The sequence below is a fragment of the Bufo bufo genome, chromosome 9, assembly GCF_905171765.1.
Source record: "Bufo bufo chromosome 9, aBufBuf1.1, whole genome shotgun sequence".
NCBI classification, from domain to species: domain Eukaryota; kingdom Metazoa; phylum Chordata; class Amphibia; order Anura; family Bufonidae; genus Bufo; species Bufo bufo.
This window is the reverse complement of record NC_053397.1, coordinates 166,475,977-166,494,415: the sequence shown is the minus strand read 5'-3', so window position 1 is coordinate 166,494,415 and position 18,439 is coordinate 166,475,977. Positions and strand designations below refer to the sequence as shown.

Here is an 18,439-nt window from a genome sequence, read left to right as displayed (position 1 = left end):
AGTCTAAATTAGACTTCTATACACAGGGTGTCCCCCAAGCAAAGTGACCATGCTTGGGAATACCCCTTTCACGTTCATAACACTGACTCCATATATGGACACATCCATATATGGAGTCAGAGCAGGGACTCCTAAGCCGGGAAATTCCCCACTCTGGGGCCTCGATTGAGTATAGGGGTAGCAAGCAGGGCCCGGAACAGAAGAAAAGTGGGCGGGGCCTTCCTTGTGCCCCAGGCCCCATAGCAGCTGTGTGGTCTGCCTATATTGGCAGTACACCACTGGGGTGAGACGACCCCTATTTTAAGTATAGGCCATCAATTTAAAATCCTGGACAACCCATTTAAAATGTTTGCTATTGAGATTACAGATGCCTGTACACAGTAAATGGCAGGATTTGTGCTATATTTTCTAGACATCTCATACAACTCTACTGATTGTTCACCTGAAAATGAAGATGAAGAGCATAAGAAGCATGCAGAACGTAGCCACATTGTCCATTGTCTTCATTAGGACCACCAGCTGCCTCCTCAAGGCAGGCATAAATCGCACAAGTTTCAGCACTCGAAGGAGGCGAAAAGTTCTCAAAACTGACAGTCCACCGTCATTCTGCCCTATAATCTCCCAGACACTGGGGGAAAGATACCAGCAATTATTAGGAGCAAATAGCAGAAAATGTGATCAGATTAGAAAATAAATCAATATTCATTCCTCAACTTCTCTCTGTTAAATTTTGCTTGGATGATATACTAACTGGGTAATTACAGTGATTTTAAAACCAGCCAGCGAAAGAAGAAAGTTATTTCAGCAATGGGCGATTAAACATGCTATAGATATTAATAATGTTGGGGAATATGAATTGTAAAAGATTATTATGGAGAAAAAAACTTAATGATTCCCACTTATACATATTTCATAGCTGAAAACTCTGTTCTTCAACATGGCTCCTTCTAGTTTTGAAGAGTCTTATTTTATGTGTGAAAACATCTAATTACAGGGTATGGTAGAAAAAAAAATGATGAAGGCGGTGATAGCACATGATTGCAACTTGAAGGATAGGAGAATACACGCAAGCTAAAACATTGTAAATCAAACAGTGAGGGGAACAGATAAGTCTATGGAGATATGAGATATGGCCCAAAGAATTTCCTACAGAGAACATGCAGTGCAATTTATGAGATAATAAGTGAATCAGTTACACAGTATGTAAAAAACTGAGATTAGTAGTCTGCACAGGTTTGGACTGGACTATTAGAGTATCATAGGATCCTTTGGTGGTTCCAGGACCCCTGAGGTCCAGCAGAAGACAACCTCATTTGGTTCTGACTTTGGAGCCAATCACTTGTCAGTAGGGTCTATATCTTATGAGATGACACATAAATTACATATTAGACCTTACTGATGAAATAACCTACATGTATAAAGATAATAATGATAGCTCGACCCTCAGAGTTATTTCTCCTGGGCACAGGTCATTTTAGTTGCTCTATGACTCCAGCCTTAAAAGAAAATTTTAATTGCTGTGTAATTCCTGCCTTAAAAGAAGGTTGTCCAATTAAAATAAAATAAAAAAGCACACAAAAAACAAAAAAACAAAACAAAAACAGGCAATACAAGATAATAGCATACATAAAAAAGAAGACATACTTGTATTAGATCCAGTACTACTTCTTCCTGACTGAAGCAAAGGCATCATGTTAACACAGGTGACCACAACAGCCACTCACTGACCTCACTGGTGCATAGTTGGGACCAGTGAGTAGCTGCAGCAGTCATCTGTCAGTCATGAGACATCTTTGCTGCAGTCGATGAGCAAAGGCATAATTCACACTGGGTCTGCAGTGTACACTTTTTTTATCTGTTTTATTTAACAGACCTTTAGACCCCATTGTACAAACAAAGGACAAAAGAGCATTTTTTTTTGCCTCTGATGGGTGTGTATTGCAGTGCCCCAGGGAACTACTGCAAAGGGTTAATTATTGCTGAAAGGGTTAATTTGATGTTGCTGAGTTAGATGTCATGATTTCCTATTAAAGCACTTATTTCTTTATGCACCGTGTATACCTAATAGCAATGTATGGGCAATATATAGTTAAGGCCTCATGCACACGACCGTTGTGTGCATCCGTGGCCGTTGTGCCGTTTTCCGTTTTTTTTCGCGGACCCATTGACTTTCAATGGGTTCGTGGAAAAATCAGAAAATGCACCGTTTTACAGCCGCATCCGTGATCCGTGTTTCCTGTCCGTCAAAAAAATATGACCTGTCCAATTTTTTTGACGGACAACGGTTCACGGACCCATTCAAGTCAATGGGTCCGTGAAAGAACACGGATGCACACAAGATTGGCATCCGCGTCCGTGATCCGTGGCCGTAGGTTACTTTCATACAGACGGATCCGAAGATCCGTCTGCATAAAAGCTTTTTCAGAGATGAGTTTTCACTTCGTGAAAACTCATATCCGACAGTATATTCTAACACAGAGGCATTCGGCCCCCCCTCCCTCTATTGTAATATCATTGGTGGCCAGTGTGCGGCCCCCCCCGGCCCCCCCTCTATTGTATTAATATCATTAGTGGCCAGTGTGCGGCCTCCCCTCTCCCCCCCCCCCCCCGATCATTGGTGGCAGCGGAGATTCCGATCGGAGTCCTAGTTTGATTGCTCTGGGGCTCCGATCGGTAATCATGGCAACCAGGACACTACTGCAGGCCTGGTTGCCATGGTTACTTAGCAATATTACAATATTAGAAGCATCATACTTACCTGCTGCGCTGTCTGTGACCGGCCGGGAGCTCCTCCTACTGGTAAGTGACAGATCATTAAGCAATGCGCCGCACAGACCTGTCACTTACCAGTAGGAGGAGCTCCCGGCCGGTCACAGACAGCGCAGCAGGTAAGTATGATGCTTCCAATATTGTAATATTGCTAAGTAACCATGGCAACCAGGCCTGCAGTAGCGTCCTGGTTGCCATGGTTACCGATCGGAGCCCCAGCGATTAAACTGGGACTCCGATCGGAACTCTCCGCTGCCACCAATGATCGGGCAGGAAGGGGGGGGGGGAGGGGAGGCCGCACACTGGCCACCAATGATATTACAATAGAGGGAGGGGGGGCAACGGAGGCCGCACACTGGCCACCAATGATATTACAATAGAGGGAGGGAGGGGAGGCCGGGGGAGGCCGCACACTGGCCACCAATGATATTACAATAGAGGGGGGGAGGCCGCACACTGGCCACCAATGATATTACAATAGAGGGGGGGGCCGCACGCTGGCCACCAATGATATTACAATAAAGGGAGGGAGGGGGGGCCGATGGAGGCCGCACACTGGCCACCAATGATATTACAATAGAGGGGGTGCCGGGGGGGCCGCACACTGGCCACCAATGATATTCAAACTGGGGAGGGAGGGGGGTCTGCCCCATGCTGCCTGGCAGCCCCTGATCTCTTACAGAGGGCTATGATACGCACAATTAACCCCTTCAGGTGCGGCACCTGAAGGGTTAATTTTGCTGATCACAGCCCCCTGTAAAAGATCGGGTGCTGCCAGGCAGCAGGGGGCAGTCATGTACACAGTTCGTAGTATATTCTAACTAGAAGCATCCCCATCACTATGGGAACGCCTCTGTGTTAGAATATACTGTCGGATCTGAGTTTCACGATGTAACTCAAATCCGATGGTATATTCTAACATAGAGGCGTTCCAATGGTGATAGGGACGCTTCAAGTTAAAATATACCATCGGATTGGAGATAACTCTGATCCTATGGTATATTAACTCCTGACTTTACATTGAAAGTCAATGGGGGACGGATCCTTTTGAAATTGCACCATATTGTGTCAACGTCAAACGGATCCGTCCCCATTGACTTGCATTGTAATTCAGGACGGATCCGTTTGGCTCCGCACGGCCAGGCGGACACCAAAACGACATTTTTTTTTCATGACCGTGGATCCTCCAAAAATCAAGGAAGACCCACGGATGAAAAAACGGTCACGGATCCGTGCTGCTGCTAGTGCACGCTTGCTGCCGGAGGTCCGCTCCGGCCCCATTGACTATAATAGGGGTGGGCCGGAGTTCCTATGGTAGCATGACAAATATGCCGAGAGGTGGCCGGAATAAAACTATGACATGTCGTAGTTTTATTCCGGCCGCCTCTCAGCATATTTGCCGTGAAGACTTTGCTTTTGTGGAAAGGGAGTATTGCCATGGTGCTCACCATACTAATGGACTGGCTATCTGGATCTAGATCTGCACCCCTCAGCTCGGGAATGTGTCATCAGAAAATGACCTGATATTTAAATCTCTTTTTATATTAAACATATTTTAAAGAATTTTTGATGATGATTTTTAATTTTCCATGTATTCCATATATTTAAACAAAAAAGATAAACTCCTGCAGTTTTTGCACAGGCCACTATGTCTAATAATTGGCGACACTTTATGGTTTATACAGATCACTTTACTGCAGTTGCCTGCTTATTTGTCATTATAATCCTGCCTGTAGTGATATCACCTCTGTGTGAAGATAAGACGGGATCCTTCATTCACAATAGGTGATTGTCAGAGCTCATCTATTATGTCCTTGTACAATGACCTTCCCACAGATCACAGAGCATGCCTAGAAAACTCTCCCATAGAAGTCAATGAGGTCCCCTCATGAGCATTGTGTCTTTGGCGCATGGGACTGCTGTAAGGCAATTTCCTTAATGCTGTGTAATTGCTGTTAAAGGGGTTGTCTCACTTCAGCAAATAGAATTTATTATGTAGAGGAAGTTAATACAAGCCACTTACTAATGTATTATTATCCATATTGCTCTCTTTGCTGGCTGGATTTATTTTTCCATCACATTATGCACTGCTTGTTTCCATGGTCACCACCACCCTGCAATCCATCAGCAGTAGCCATGCTTGCACACTATAGGAAAAGCAATAGTCTATGTGTGGTCCCACGGTCTGGTCACCAAAGAGGCCGGGGCTTTTTCATAGATACCACATGCTCCTGGGACAACTTAAAATAGGCAATAATCCTCAAAAGCCCCTTAAAGGGGTTGTCCGGGATCAAATATATATATATATATATATATATATATATATATACAGTACAGACCAAAAGTTTGGACACACCTTCTCAGTCAAAGAGTTTTCTTTATTTTCATGACTATGAAAATTGTAGATTCACACTGAAGGCATCAAAACTATGAATTAACACATGTGGAATTATATACATAACAAACAAGTGTGAAACAACTGAAAATATGTCATATTCTAGGTTCTTCAAAGTAGCCACCTTTTGCTTTGATTACTGCTTTGCACACTCTTGGCATTCTCTTGATGAGCTTCAAGAGGTAGTCCCCTGAAATGGTTTTCACTTCATAGGTGTGGCCTGTCAGGTTTAATAAGTGGGATTTCTTGCCTTATAAATGGGGTTGGGACCATCAGTGGCGTTGAGGAGAAGTCAGGTGGATACACAGCTGATAGTCCTACTGATTAGACTGTTAGAATTGGTATTATGGCAAGAAAAAAGCAGCTAAGTAAAGAAAAACGAGTGGCCATCATTACTTTAAGAAATGAAGGTCAGTCAGTCAGCCGAAAAATTGGGAAAACTTTGAAAGTAAGGGCTATTTGACCATGAAGGAGAGTGATGGGGTGCTGCGCCAGATGACCTGGTCTCCACAGTCACCGGACCTGAACCCAATCGAGATGGTTTGGGGTGAGCTGGACCGCAGAGTGAAGGCAAAAGGGCCAACAAGTTCTAAGCATCTCTGGGAACTCCTTCAAGACTGTTGGAAGACCATTTCAGGGGACTACCTCTTGAAGCTCATCAAGAGAATGCCAAGAGTGTGCAAAGCAGTAATCAAAGCAAAAGGTGGCTACTTTGAAGAACCTAGAATATGACATATTTTCAGTTGTTTCACACTTGTTTGTTATGTATATAATTCCACATATGTTAATTCATAGTTTTGATGCCTTCATAGTCATGAAAATAAAGAAAACTCTTTGAATGAGAAGGTGTGTCCAAACCTTTGGTCTGTACTGTATATATTTTTTTAAGTGTACTCACTATTAACAGCTGAATCAAGGTCCCCCCCATATGTTTGTAGGTATTTTCACCATTTCTACATGGCTCCGACGGTCCCCCACGCATTGTTTACATCTATGTTTATGTTTTCCTACCTTCCTGCCGCACAGCACTGTGGTTCCCAGTGCAGCGCAGTATCACGTGGTTTCAAATGGCTATCATCTCCACTGTGACTCTGTCCCCTCATTAATATTCCGTGCTCTGCCTCCTTCATTCATAATAAAGCGCCCTGCCCAGTGACATCACCGGACCAGAGGGGCATGGCTTAGAGCGGTCGGTTGCCGCCTTGTTACCGCCCATTCAGGCACTTTGAATAATTCATGTGGCTGAGGGTCACCAGGCTCCCTGCGAAGCGGAAGAAGAGTCTTGGAAACACAGCACTTCTGGCTGAGAGTTGGAGATTTGAAAACTGGGCATTAGAAATGTTGGGTAAAGGTAGGACAGGCATGATTGTAACATTTAGGGCATTGTTGCACACATACTCCAATCTTCCCAATCCCAGACAACCCCTTTAAAGTCTTTTGCACTCCACATATACTATAAAAGATTACAGATCTGTCTAGTGGAAAAATTGACAGTGTAATATATGATATAGGTATATTATAGCATGCATAATATGTGTAATATATCTGAACTTTAAACTCTAAATTATAAATGTTCTAAAAAATCAGTTTAAGGGCTCATGCACACGAACATGTGCACCCCGTGCTGGTGTTGCGGACCAGCAAATAGATGTCCGCAATGCACAGGCACCAGCCGTGGCCACCATTTGTGGATGCAGGTCCATTCATTTAAATGGGTCCACGATCCACAAGATTTAGTCCGCACTGCAAAAAAATAGAACATGTTCTATTTTTTTGTGGTGCAGAGGCACGGACCGAAATCCCACGGAAGTGCTTCTATCGGCACCGCTCCGTATCTTGCAGGCCGCAATACGCGCACGAACCACACATGTTCGTGTGCATGAGCCCTAACTTGCAGTTTAGGAATTTAAATATACACTTCTTACATACATTTGACTACAGATCTTGAAAACATACTGTAAGTTCGTAGGCCTCATACATATGGCCATATTATAGACCTGTAGGCATTCTGTGTGCTGCTACATATGTCCTTCCTTATCTTTTCTGTTGAGTTATCATATCCTACAGATTTTGTTTCTAAAAACATTATTTTGCAATCCTATATTTGCAGTACCCCAGTAGAAAAGGGTTTCTGCTATTTTTTTTTTATATTTTATTGTACTATAATGTTATGCTATGTACTGTTATGTAATGTGACACACACCCAGTATGCTTAAGCATGAGACAGTTATGGCCAGAATTAACTATCCTAGCCCAGCCCTATCTAGAGCTTATGGTGTGGGCTGGTCCCTCTTCCTAGTTCCAGGAGAAGAGTCTAGTTGTTTTAGGAGTACGCAATGTGAAGGCAAGCCTGGAGGAGTAGGACCAAACAGCATGTGCTGCACTTCTCCGGCATTCAGCTTCAATGCTTCCAGAGATTAAAAGATCCCCGTGTGTCCTTCCCTACCATCAGAGAGAGAAAGACCAAAGAATTTGAGAATTTTGCTGGCTACAGTGTAAAAGTCAGAAAGGTAACCAGCATGCAGAACTACAGACTTTGCTGCCGCACTGGGGAAACAAGTTAAGACACCTTTTGAACCCCAGATTAGTGGATTCAAGGGCTACAACATTTTAGTCAACAAGGTGATCAGAGTACAGCATTCTCAAACCCTGCTGCAGTGAAGGGATAAAAAGTTCAGACACTCTGCCCACTTCAGGTATGATTTGGCCAATCGTATTATTATCGGAACCGCACACCATTGTGTTATTTGCAGACATTGTGACAGATTACAGTTGCTAGCCAGAGATCCCAGTACTAGAGACTGTAACAAGAGAAAGATTAATCAGCGGGAAGTTGCGGCAAACTATTTGTTTAGCTCATATTTGGACATCCGGGTGTACTGTGTACAGATAATTGCTGGATGTACTACAACTCTTATTTGGTGCACAGTAAAGAGAAACTTTTGTTAAGTTCAATCTGGCCTGATTACCGACTATCCTAAAACCACAAGCTGACCATTGCACATTTCAAGCCTTGCCATGCACCCACATTTAACATCAATGGCACCCCCAAACTACTATCAGACAGGAACCCTTTCTACAGTGAGCGCCCCAAGTGAACACAGGGTGCCCCTCCTTTATTGCACTGACTCCAGGGAGCGAAAAATACAGTCTATCAGTAAATATTCATTACAATGGCCCAATATTAATGTACACATTCATTTGCATTATATATACACAGTGGGGGCAGCATTTTATTGCATAAAGGCTGATAATCATGGAAACATAATTAATATGCTAGAATTAAACAGCATAGCTAAACCATGGCAGATTTAAAGGGAACCTGTCACCAGTTTTATGGTGTCCTAACTAAGGGCAACATAAATAAGTGACTGATTCTCTTAGCACAATGCTGGGTCACTTTCTTTAATTGACCCAGTCAATCTGCCAACATCTTGTATTGAAAAGCTCCAGCTCATAATGATGAGTCCTGAATATTCATGAGCTCCTGACTCTCCCCGCCCACCTGCTGCTGAGTGACAGTTATTTTCCATATGAACCAGCAGCAGGTGTGCAGGGGAGTGGCTATAGCTCTGAATTAAATATACGCTGGACTCAATGACATCACGCCAGACTCCAATCACCTCATTAGCATGCGGCATGTGGCATCTTTGTGTGTATATTTTGAGGTAACCATCTGTCACACCAGTAAGTGAATACATCTAAGGCACTTTTTAGTAGTTAATGATTGTATATAATTAGTTAGATTATAATCAAATATCCACATGACAGGTTCCCTTTAAGCAGCGTAACGCCTTCACCGATTTTATTATTACTGTATATTATTACCTAGCTTCTAGAGTTACACGTACACATTAGGGAAATTGTTCCTGAAACTGGGAAACAAGTGTAAAATAAGAAGTGTCATACCTGATAATGACAATTATGCCATCAAAGATGTTATATGGGTTTCTCAGATAGTCAAAAAGACCAAAAGCAGAAAGTTTCAACATCATTTCCAGTGCAAACATGCTGGTGAAGACAATGTTGCTGATCTCCAGAATATTGGTGAGCTCTTCTGGCTGTCGGAAGAGACAAATATATTAGTCCAATGACATAGTAAAAGCTATGGTCCAAAGACACAAAGTATTTCATATTACTACAGGATTATAAAAGAATAAAACTGTTGAGATCCAAGACAGCATGGTGACCTGTATATCAATAAAGTATTACCTTTGCTTTGAACAAGATAAATTAGCCATCAATCCTGGAGACTACAATCAGACCGGGCATTGTTTGCTGAGGGTACTTTCACACTAGCGTTATTCTTTTCCGGCATTGAGTTCCGTCACAGGGGCTCAATACCGTGAAAAAAAAGCTTCAGTTTTATCCTAATGCATTCTGAATGAAAAGCATTCCGTCAGTATGCATCAGGATGTCTTGAATTCAGTACCTTTACGCTATTTGGCCTGAGAAAATACCGCAGCATGCTGCGGCATTTTCTCCGGCCCAAATTCCGGAACACATGGCATTAATTTCTATTGAAATGTACCAAGTGTTTTCAGAAAACCGGATCCGGTTTCCCGGTCTATGCAGATCATTAAAAATGCGAAAAAAATAAATACCGGGTCTGTTTTTCTGGATGATACTGGAGAGACGGATCCGGAATTTCAATGCATTTGTCAGATGGATCTGCATCCGGATCCGTCTACAAATGATATCCAGGGGAAGGGGGTTAAGTTGAGAATTTGGCATGGGGGGTGCCGTTTCAGTTTTTGCCTCAGGCAGCAGAAAGGCTAGGTGCACCCCTGCAGTCAACTCATTTTAGTGTGTGGTATTGACTTCACTATGACTATATGCCACATATGTAAAAGCTCTATTTAAAGGGGTTCTGTCACCATTGACATCATATAGTACATGACAGTCACCTTCTAAAAAAGCTACAACCTGCCCCGCACCTTACATAGATCCAGAGCTCCCCTCTTTCTTTGTTCCAATTGCTCTGCTAGAATTATTTCAGGCTAACAGCTCAGGGGTGTGTCCTTTCTCATGGGACATGGTACTGCTGATCAGTGGTGTGTCCTACCGCCCTTCCTGCTGGAGTTCTCTCCCTATAACTGTCACAGCTTCTAACCATGGAACCTGCCAGTGACAGTTAAATGATGGAAATGAGCATACGTGACCACTTCAGTAGGTCTGTTAAACAGATTAAAGATCAAGGGGCAGCAGTATAATGAAGTAAAGATAATATCTTCCAACTGAAAGTATATGTTAGGGGGGAAAAAAGGTACAAAAACGCTGAAAACCGCGTTCTTGTATCCTGCACAGTCCAGTAAAGTGTACACTGGAACTTTATGGTGAAAGGATGTCACTGTGTAGCATCAGTCTGAGGCATCCCTTTAATGTATACGTTTTTGTATACGTTAAACAGATGGGAAAAACGTGATGTGAACCCAGCCTAATTAGTTTTTCGTGCTGGTTTATATTAAAATATAGTACCACTTTATGGTCTTAGCAGAAACATTGAAGACATAGTATTGCTAGGATACAGATGTGTCCACTCTTAGGCCCCTTTCACACGGGCGAGATTTCCGCGCGGATGCGATGCGTGAGGTGAACGCATTGCACCCGCACTGATTCCGGACCCATTCATTTCTGTGGGGCTGTGCACATGAGCGGTGATTTTCACGCATCACTTGTGCGTTGCGTGAAAATCGCAGCATGCTCCTCTTTGTGCGTTTTTCACGTAACGCAGGCCCCATAGAAGTGAATGGGGCTGCGTGAAAATTGCAAGCATCCGCAAGCAAGTGCGGATGCGGTGCGATTTTCACACACGGTTGCTAGGTGACGATCGGGATGGGGACCCGATCATTATTATTTCCCCTTATAACATGGTTATAAGGGAAAATAATAGCATTCTGAATACAGAATGCATAGTACAATAGGGCTGGAGGGGTTAAAAAAATAAAATAAATAATTGAACTCAACTTAATCCACTTGTTCGCGCAGCCGGCATCTCTTCTGTCTTATTTTGTGAGGAATAGGACCTTTGTGTCACGGAACCATGAACCAGACGTACAACAAGAGATAAGTGAAAATAAGAAGGCTTTATTGAAAATAAAGCTGTAAAGCAAAAGTCCAAACGGATGGTGAAACCGAGCAGAGTCTTTGCGAAGCCAGAGGTCAGGAACCAGAAGGGTAGTCAGACGAAGCCAGGATCAGGAACCAGCAGGGTAGTCAGACGAAGCCAGGATCAGGAACCAGCAGGGTAGTCAGACGAAGCCAGGATCAGGAACCAGCAGGGTAGTCAGACGAAGCCAGGATCAGGAACCAGAAGCAGCAGCAGTCTTAGAAGCATGTGAACACAAGAGGACCAAGCAAGGAACTGAAGCCACAGACCTCCTATATATATGAGCTAGGCATCCAGCTCCTCCCAGGGGAAGGAGGAGCCGCAGGGTGGAAGGCTACAAGAAACCCAGAAACCAAGATGGCCGCCAGCACATGTCAAACGAAGGAGAGCAGCAAGCAGGTAAGACCATGACAGTACCTCCCCCTCAAGGGCCCCTCCTCCGCGGAGCACAAAACGGTTTCTGAGGGAAGCGTGCGTGGAAGGCTCGGAGCAAGGCAGGAGCATGGACATCTGCGGAGGGAACCCAGGAACGCTCCTCTGGACCATAACCACGCCAATGGACCAAAAACTGCAACCGACCGCGGACCAGGCGTGAGTCCAGGATATTGCTCACCTCATATTCCTCACGATTGCCCACTTGGACCGGACGAGGCCGAGGAACCGAGGAAGTGAAACGATTACACACCAGTGGCTTCAACAGGGAGACATGAAACACGTTGGAGATCCGCATGCCAGGAGGAAGCGCAAGGGCATAGGCTACCGGGTTTACCCTGCGAAGCACTCGGAAGGGACCAACAAAGCGAGGCGCCAGCTTGGGAGTGGGCACTCGAAGGTTGAGGTTGCGGGTGGACAACCATACACGGTCTCCGACCTGGTAGGAAGGAGCAGGCGCTCGTCTGCGATCAGCCTGGAGTCTCTGGCGCTGCGCAGAGACCTCAAGGGACTTCTGGATCTGTACCCAAGAAGCACGTAGGACGGAAAGGTGATCCTCCACAGCCGGAATATCCTGGGGAGAGAATACCTCCGGTAACACGGCAGGTTGGAACCCATAATTGGCCATGAAGGGAGACGTCCCAGAGGAAGAGTTCACCGCCGTGTTCCTGGCAAACTCAGCCCAAGGCAGGAGGTCAACCCAATTGTCTTGGTGATCGGAGACATAGCAACGAAGGAATTGCTCCAAGGCCTGATTGGATCGTTCTGCGGCCCCATTGGACTGAGGGTGGTAGGCCGAGGAGAAGGAGAGATGAATCCCCAACTGGGAGCAAAAGGCGCGCCAGAACCTGGACACAAACTGACTCCCCCGATCCGACACAATCTCCTTAGGCAAACCGTGCAACCGGAAGACCTCCCTGGCAAAAATCGTGGCCAACTCTTGTGCAGAGGGTAACTTCTTGAGAGGAACACAGTGGCACATTTTGGAAAACCGATCCACAATCATGAGAATGACCGTATGGCCTCGGGATGCAGGGAGGTCCACAATGAAATCCATCCCCAGGTGTGACCATGGGCGCTCCCCGGTGGCTATGGGTTGCAGAAGGCCCAACGGAAGGTGCCGAGGGGACTTACTCTGGGCACAAACGGAGCATGCCGCTACATATGCGGCGATGTCGGAACGTAGGGAAGGCCACCAGAACAGACGTGAAACAGCCCAGGACAGCTGATTCTTTCCAGGATGCCCCGCGGTCTTGGAGTTATGGTAGGTTCGCAACAACCGAGTGCGCAACTCCTCAGGCACAAAACATCTGCCGTTGGGTCTCCCAGAGGGAGCACCAGATTGAGCCGCCAAAATCTGCTCACCCAGGGGAGAGGTCAGGCTGGTGCGAATGGCGGCCAGGATCTGATTCGGAGGTATGACCGAAGTCGGAATCGACTCCTCCCTGGACAGCTCGGAGTACTGCCGTGATAAGGCATCCGCCCTGATGTTCTTGGAACCGGGTAGGTAGGAGACCACGTAATTAAAACGTGACAAGAACAGAGCCCATCTGGCCTGACGTGGTGTCAATCTCTTGGCCTCAGAAAGGTAGGTCAGATTCTTGTGGTCCGTCAGGATGAGAACCGGAACCACCGAACCCTCGAGCAAGTGCCTCCATTCTTTAAGGGCCTGCACGATGGCCAATAACTCCCTGTCACCAATCTGATAGTTGCACTCCGCGGAAGACAGTTTCCGGGAGTAAAACCCACAAGGAAGCAGAGGACCCTCTGGTGTTCTACGCTGAGACAGAAGGGCGCCTACTCCCGTCTCAGACGCGTCCACCTCGAGGACAAAGGGCAACCCAGGGTTGGGATGCGACAGAATCGGAGCCGACACAAAGGCGGACTTTAGGGCCTCAAAAGCTCGGATGGCCTCGAGCGGCCAGACCTGGGAATTACTGCCCTTCCTGGTCAGATCCGTGAGAGGCTTGGCTAGCATGGAAAAGTCCCTGATGAACTTCCGATAATAATTGGCGAAGCCCAAAAAGCGCTGCAGGGAACGAAGACCACTGGGCTGGGGCCACTGTAAGACAGCCGAAACCTTCTCAGGATCCATGGAGAACCCCTCAGCGGAAATGATGTAACCTAAGAAGGTTACCTGGGATCGGTGAAATTCGCATTTCTCAAGCTTACCGAACAGCTTGTTCTCTCGTAACCGTTGCAACACTCGTCTGACATCCAGAATGTGGGCCTCCATGGATTCAGAATATACCAAGATGTCATCCAAATAGACTACCACACACTGCTGCAACAGGTCACGGAAAACATCGTTGATGAATTCCTGAAGACTGCGGGCGCATTGCACAACCCAAAGGGCATAACCAAGGATTCGTAATGACCGGTCCTGGTGTTAAACGCGGTCTTCCACTCATCGCCCGCCTTGATCCTTACCAGGTTATATGCCGCCCTCAGGTCGAGTTTGGTAAAGACCGTGGCCCCTTTAAGGCGATCGAACAGCTCGGAAATCAAGGGTATCGGGTAAGCGTTCTTGATCGTGATGCGATTGAGACCCCTGTAATCGATGCAAGGCCTCAACTCACCGCCCTTCTTTTTCACAAAGAAAAATCCAGCCCCTGCCGGGGACGAAGATTTGCGAATGTGTCCGCGTGAAAGCGCCTCCCTCACGTACTCCTCCATGGCCTCGTTCTCCGCTACCGACAGTGGATAGACTTTGCCACGAGGAGGAACGGCACCAGATTGTAACTCTATGGCACAATCGTATGGGCGGTGCGGAGGTAGGGCAACCGCGCGCACCTTATCGAATACATCCCGGTACTCCTCGTATTCAGGAGGCAACAGAGAGTCCGAGGAAGTACACAGCAACTTGACAGACCCATGGATGCAACTAGCCCCACACTGCGGTGACCACGAGAGGATCTCGACCGATCTCCAATCGAAAGTCGGATTATGCTTCTGGAGCCAGGGGTACCCCAAGACCACCGAGTAGTGTGGAGACGAAATAACCTGGAGGCAGACCGACTCTCTGTGAACGGCACCAATGGCTATCCCCACTGGAAGGGTCTCATGAGTCACGTGTGGCGGCAGAAGGGGTCTGCCGTCTATCGCCTCAAGAGCCAGTGGGGAACCTCGAGCCTGCAGAGGAATGGAATTGGCGGCAGCGAACACACTATCAATGAACAAACCACCAGCACCAGAGTCCACCAACGCCTGGGTCGTCACCGAGCCCCCGACCCAGGAGAGGACAACAGTGATCAGTGGTTTGTCAACACGGGAAACCGGGGACGAGGAGACTCCACCCAAGATCTGCCCCCGACAGGATCTCAGGGTACGAGCGTTTCCCGGACGGTTCGGACATGCCAACCGAAAATGCCCACCGAGACCACAGTACATGCATCGGCCCTCGCGTCTCCGGAGTGCCCTCTCCCCCTCGGACAGGCGAGCAAACCCCAGCTGCATGGGTTCACCCCCAGACAAGTCATCCCCAGGAGGCGTGGGAGGAGAGGGAGGCACGGGTGGGACAGCAAACGTAGGCACCAATCTGTTAGAAGACCTCCGCAGGTTCTCCTTAAAGGAAGGTCTCTCCCTGAGTCTGGTGTCAATCAAAATCAGGAAAGAAATAAGAGACTCGAGCTCAACTGGTAGGTCCTTAGCTGCAACCTCATCCTTCAAGGCATCCGAGAGACCATGAGAGAAAGCAGCGACCAGAGCCTCATTATTCCAGCCCACCTCTGCTGCCAGGGTACGAAACTCAATGGCGTATTCAGCTACGGATCGTGAACCCTGTCTGATGGACATAAGGAGCTTCGCAGCAGAGGCAGCACGAGCCGGCACATCGAATACCTTCCGAAAAGAAGCAACAAAACCGGAAAACTCGGCAACCACCGGATTGTTGTTCTCCCATAAAGGACTGGCCCAGGCCAAGGCCTTGTCCGAGAGCAGCGAGATCAAGAAGCCCACCTTTGATCTCTCAGTAGGAAAGGCATGTGGCAGCAACTCGAAATAAATGCCCACCTGGTTAAGGAAACCTCGGCACTGAGTTGGCTCTCCCCCAAAGCGCTGTGGAAGAGGGGCAGAACCGGTCATACCCCGAAACACCGCAGGCGCAACAACAGGTGTCGGGGTAGACTCTGGCGCAACAACCGGAGCGGCAGTAGGAGCGAGCCCAGGAGCGACAACCAACCCATCGGCAACGGGAGCGAAATGAGCCGTGCGTTCAAGCAGGGTTTGCAACGCCACAGCGAACCGACCCAACAGGTGATCCTGCTGATCAAGTCTGGCAACCAGCGTGGGTAGCGAGGATGGCCCTGTACCGTCAGAATTCATGGCTTGGTCCTAATGCCACGGAACCATGAACCAGACGTACAACAAGAGATAAGTGAAAATAAGAAGGCTTTATTGAAAATAAAGCTGTAAAGCAAAAGTCCAAACGGATGGTGAAACCGAGCAGAGTCTTTGCGAAGCCAGAGGTCAGGAACCAGAAGGGTAGTCAGACGAAGCCAAGATCAGGAACCAGCAGGGTAGTCAGACGAAGCCAGGATCAGGAACCAGCAGGGTAGTCAGACGAAGCCAGGATCAGGAACCAGCAGGGTAGTCAGACGAAGCCAGAATCAGGAACCAGAAGCAGCAGCAGTCTTAGAAGCATGTGAACACAAGAGGACCAAGCAAGGAACTGAAGCCACAGACCTCCTATATATATGAGCTAGGCATCCAGCTCCTCCCAGGGGAAGGAGGAGCCGCAGGGTGGAAGGCTACAAGAAACCCAGAAACCAAGATGGCCGCCAGCACATGTCAAACGAAGGAGAGCAGCAAGCAGGTAAGACCATGACACTTTGATGACGTCACTACGTTCATCACATGGTCCGTCACATGATCCATCACCATGGTAAAATATCATGTGACGGACCATGTGATGAGCGCAGTGACGTCATCAAAGGTCCTATTCCTCACAAAAGAAGACAGAAGAGATGCCGGCTGCGCGAACAAGTGGATTAAGGTGAGTTAAATAATTTTTTTATATTTTTTTTAACCCAGAATGCTATTATTTTCCCTTACAACCATGTTATAAGGGGAAATAATACAATCTACACAACCTTGAACCCAAACCTGAACTTCTGTGAAGAAGTTCGGGTCTGGGTACCACATTCAATTTTTTATCACGCGCGTGCAAAACGCATTGCACCCACGCGATAAAAACTGAACAACGGAACGCAATCGCAGTCAAAACTGACTGCAATTGCATACCTACTCTCGCGGGTTTGCTGCAATGCACCGGGACGCATCCAAGCCTAATCCGGACACGCTCGTCTGCAAGGGGCCTTACAGTACCTTTGCTTGAAGTTAAATAAGCACTCCAATTTCTCACAATACAAACTCAATACAATACTGCAACATATTAGCAAAACCTTTCACAGTCTGCAAGCACATCATAACCACTGGTGGTCTCACATAGACATATAGGATAGACATCTTTTGAGACAGTATCACAAATAAAAAAAGCTTATAATCTCCGTACTGAAGCTCTGCTATTACAAGTGCCTCTCATTTATTGTAACTACTATTACGTCAACTTTTTGTTATTGTATCTGTATCTGACCACTGTGAACCTATCAACTGCTACAATAAAGTATCAGCAACGCTAGGAAAGCACTGTGCTAGTGTGTGCTCTGACTCAAGGTCAGTCCATTATATCTAGTTTGGAGTGAATCGAAGTTAACAAAGCAAGCGCGCACCAGAATTGCCGCGTTTTCTTCAATCAAGCTGGCCACAACGGCCTCTCCGCGATCAAATGGAAGAGCTGAGTATGTAAATATTTTTTTAAACTCCTGATTAACCCCCTGATAGGCTAAATCTGACTTCTGTGATCAGGGTTGAACGTGGCCTCTGAGGGGTTAAATGACGGGGGGCAGGGCAATCGCTGTCCCAGTCATCGCATATGCTCCATACAATGATGTGTGATTCGTTACAAAGTAATTCGTAATGATTCTAATTTCTTGGCATAGTTCATCGAAGCAGCCGAATGGAACTTTTAAAAACTTCGCTCATCACTAATTATATCAAATGGCCTTTTCTGAAGCCTTTGGAAAAAGCTTAGCAGGACTAGGCACTCTATTCTCGAGATCAGCCAGTGTCACAGCAGTTGAACCAATCGAACATCGAATGTATATCCAGCAATACGAAATACATTTTTGCGTTAACATCGTTTTTCCTTCAAAAAATGGAAAAGTCGCTAGGAAGATAAAGGAACCCTTCTTTATCAGTTTCTTGAGAAGAGAAGTTGTCCAGAATTATACAAGAGATCTATCCTAACAGGCAGTGAGAGGCATTGCTGGCAAGAAGCAGGCCTCAACCTGCATGAGAGGACAGAATTACTCCAGTGGCTGCGACCGCTGGGCAGAGAAAGAGCGAGAGGGATGGCAGTGGGACCAGCCCGCTGGAGTCCTGGAGCTACAGTGCCCAACAGCATGAGAGGAGCGGTGGCAGGCACGGACCACTGCCTGTCATGAGTGATTACACTCATTGATAGGGACTAAGGGTGTCATTAATACCCCTTTAGCTGGCAGTGGATACGTCGAATTTATGTAGAGGTACAGGCCTCTACATAACTTCGGTGTATCCATCGCCAATCTAAATCTACGCCAGCTCCCTTGCTGGTGTAGATTTAGACCATTTTCTATGCTTAAAACAGGCGTAGAGAATGATGAATGAGATGGGCCTGCCGGCACCAGGCCCCCTTT

At 46.7% G+C, this 18,439-nt stretch overlaps 1 protein-coding gene across 1 annotated transcript in view; it reads right to left on the bottom strand.

The window, feature by feature from the left end:
- The window catches only part of CACNA1I (calcium voltage-gated channel subunit alpha1 I), a 589,793-nt gene that overhangs the window by 258,537 nt on the left and 312,817 nt on the right, over nt 1-18,439 (bottom strand). The window contains exons 9-10 of the mRNA XM_040407395.1: nt 9,074-9,225; nt 443-628 (exon numbers count right to left, since the gene is read on the bottom strand). Coding sequence (XP_040263329.1) covers nt 443-628; nt 9,074-9,225 — 338 coding nt within the window. The remainder of the gene's footprint in view (nt 1-442; nt 629-9,073; nt 9,226-18,439) is intronic.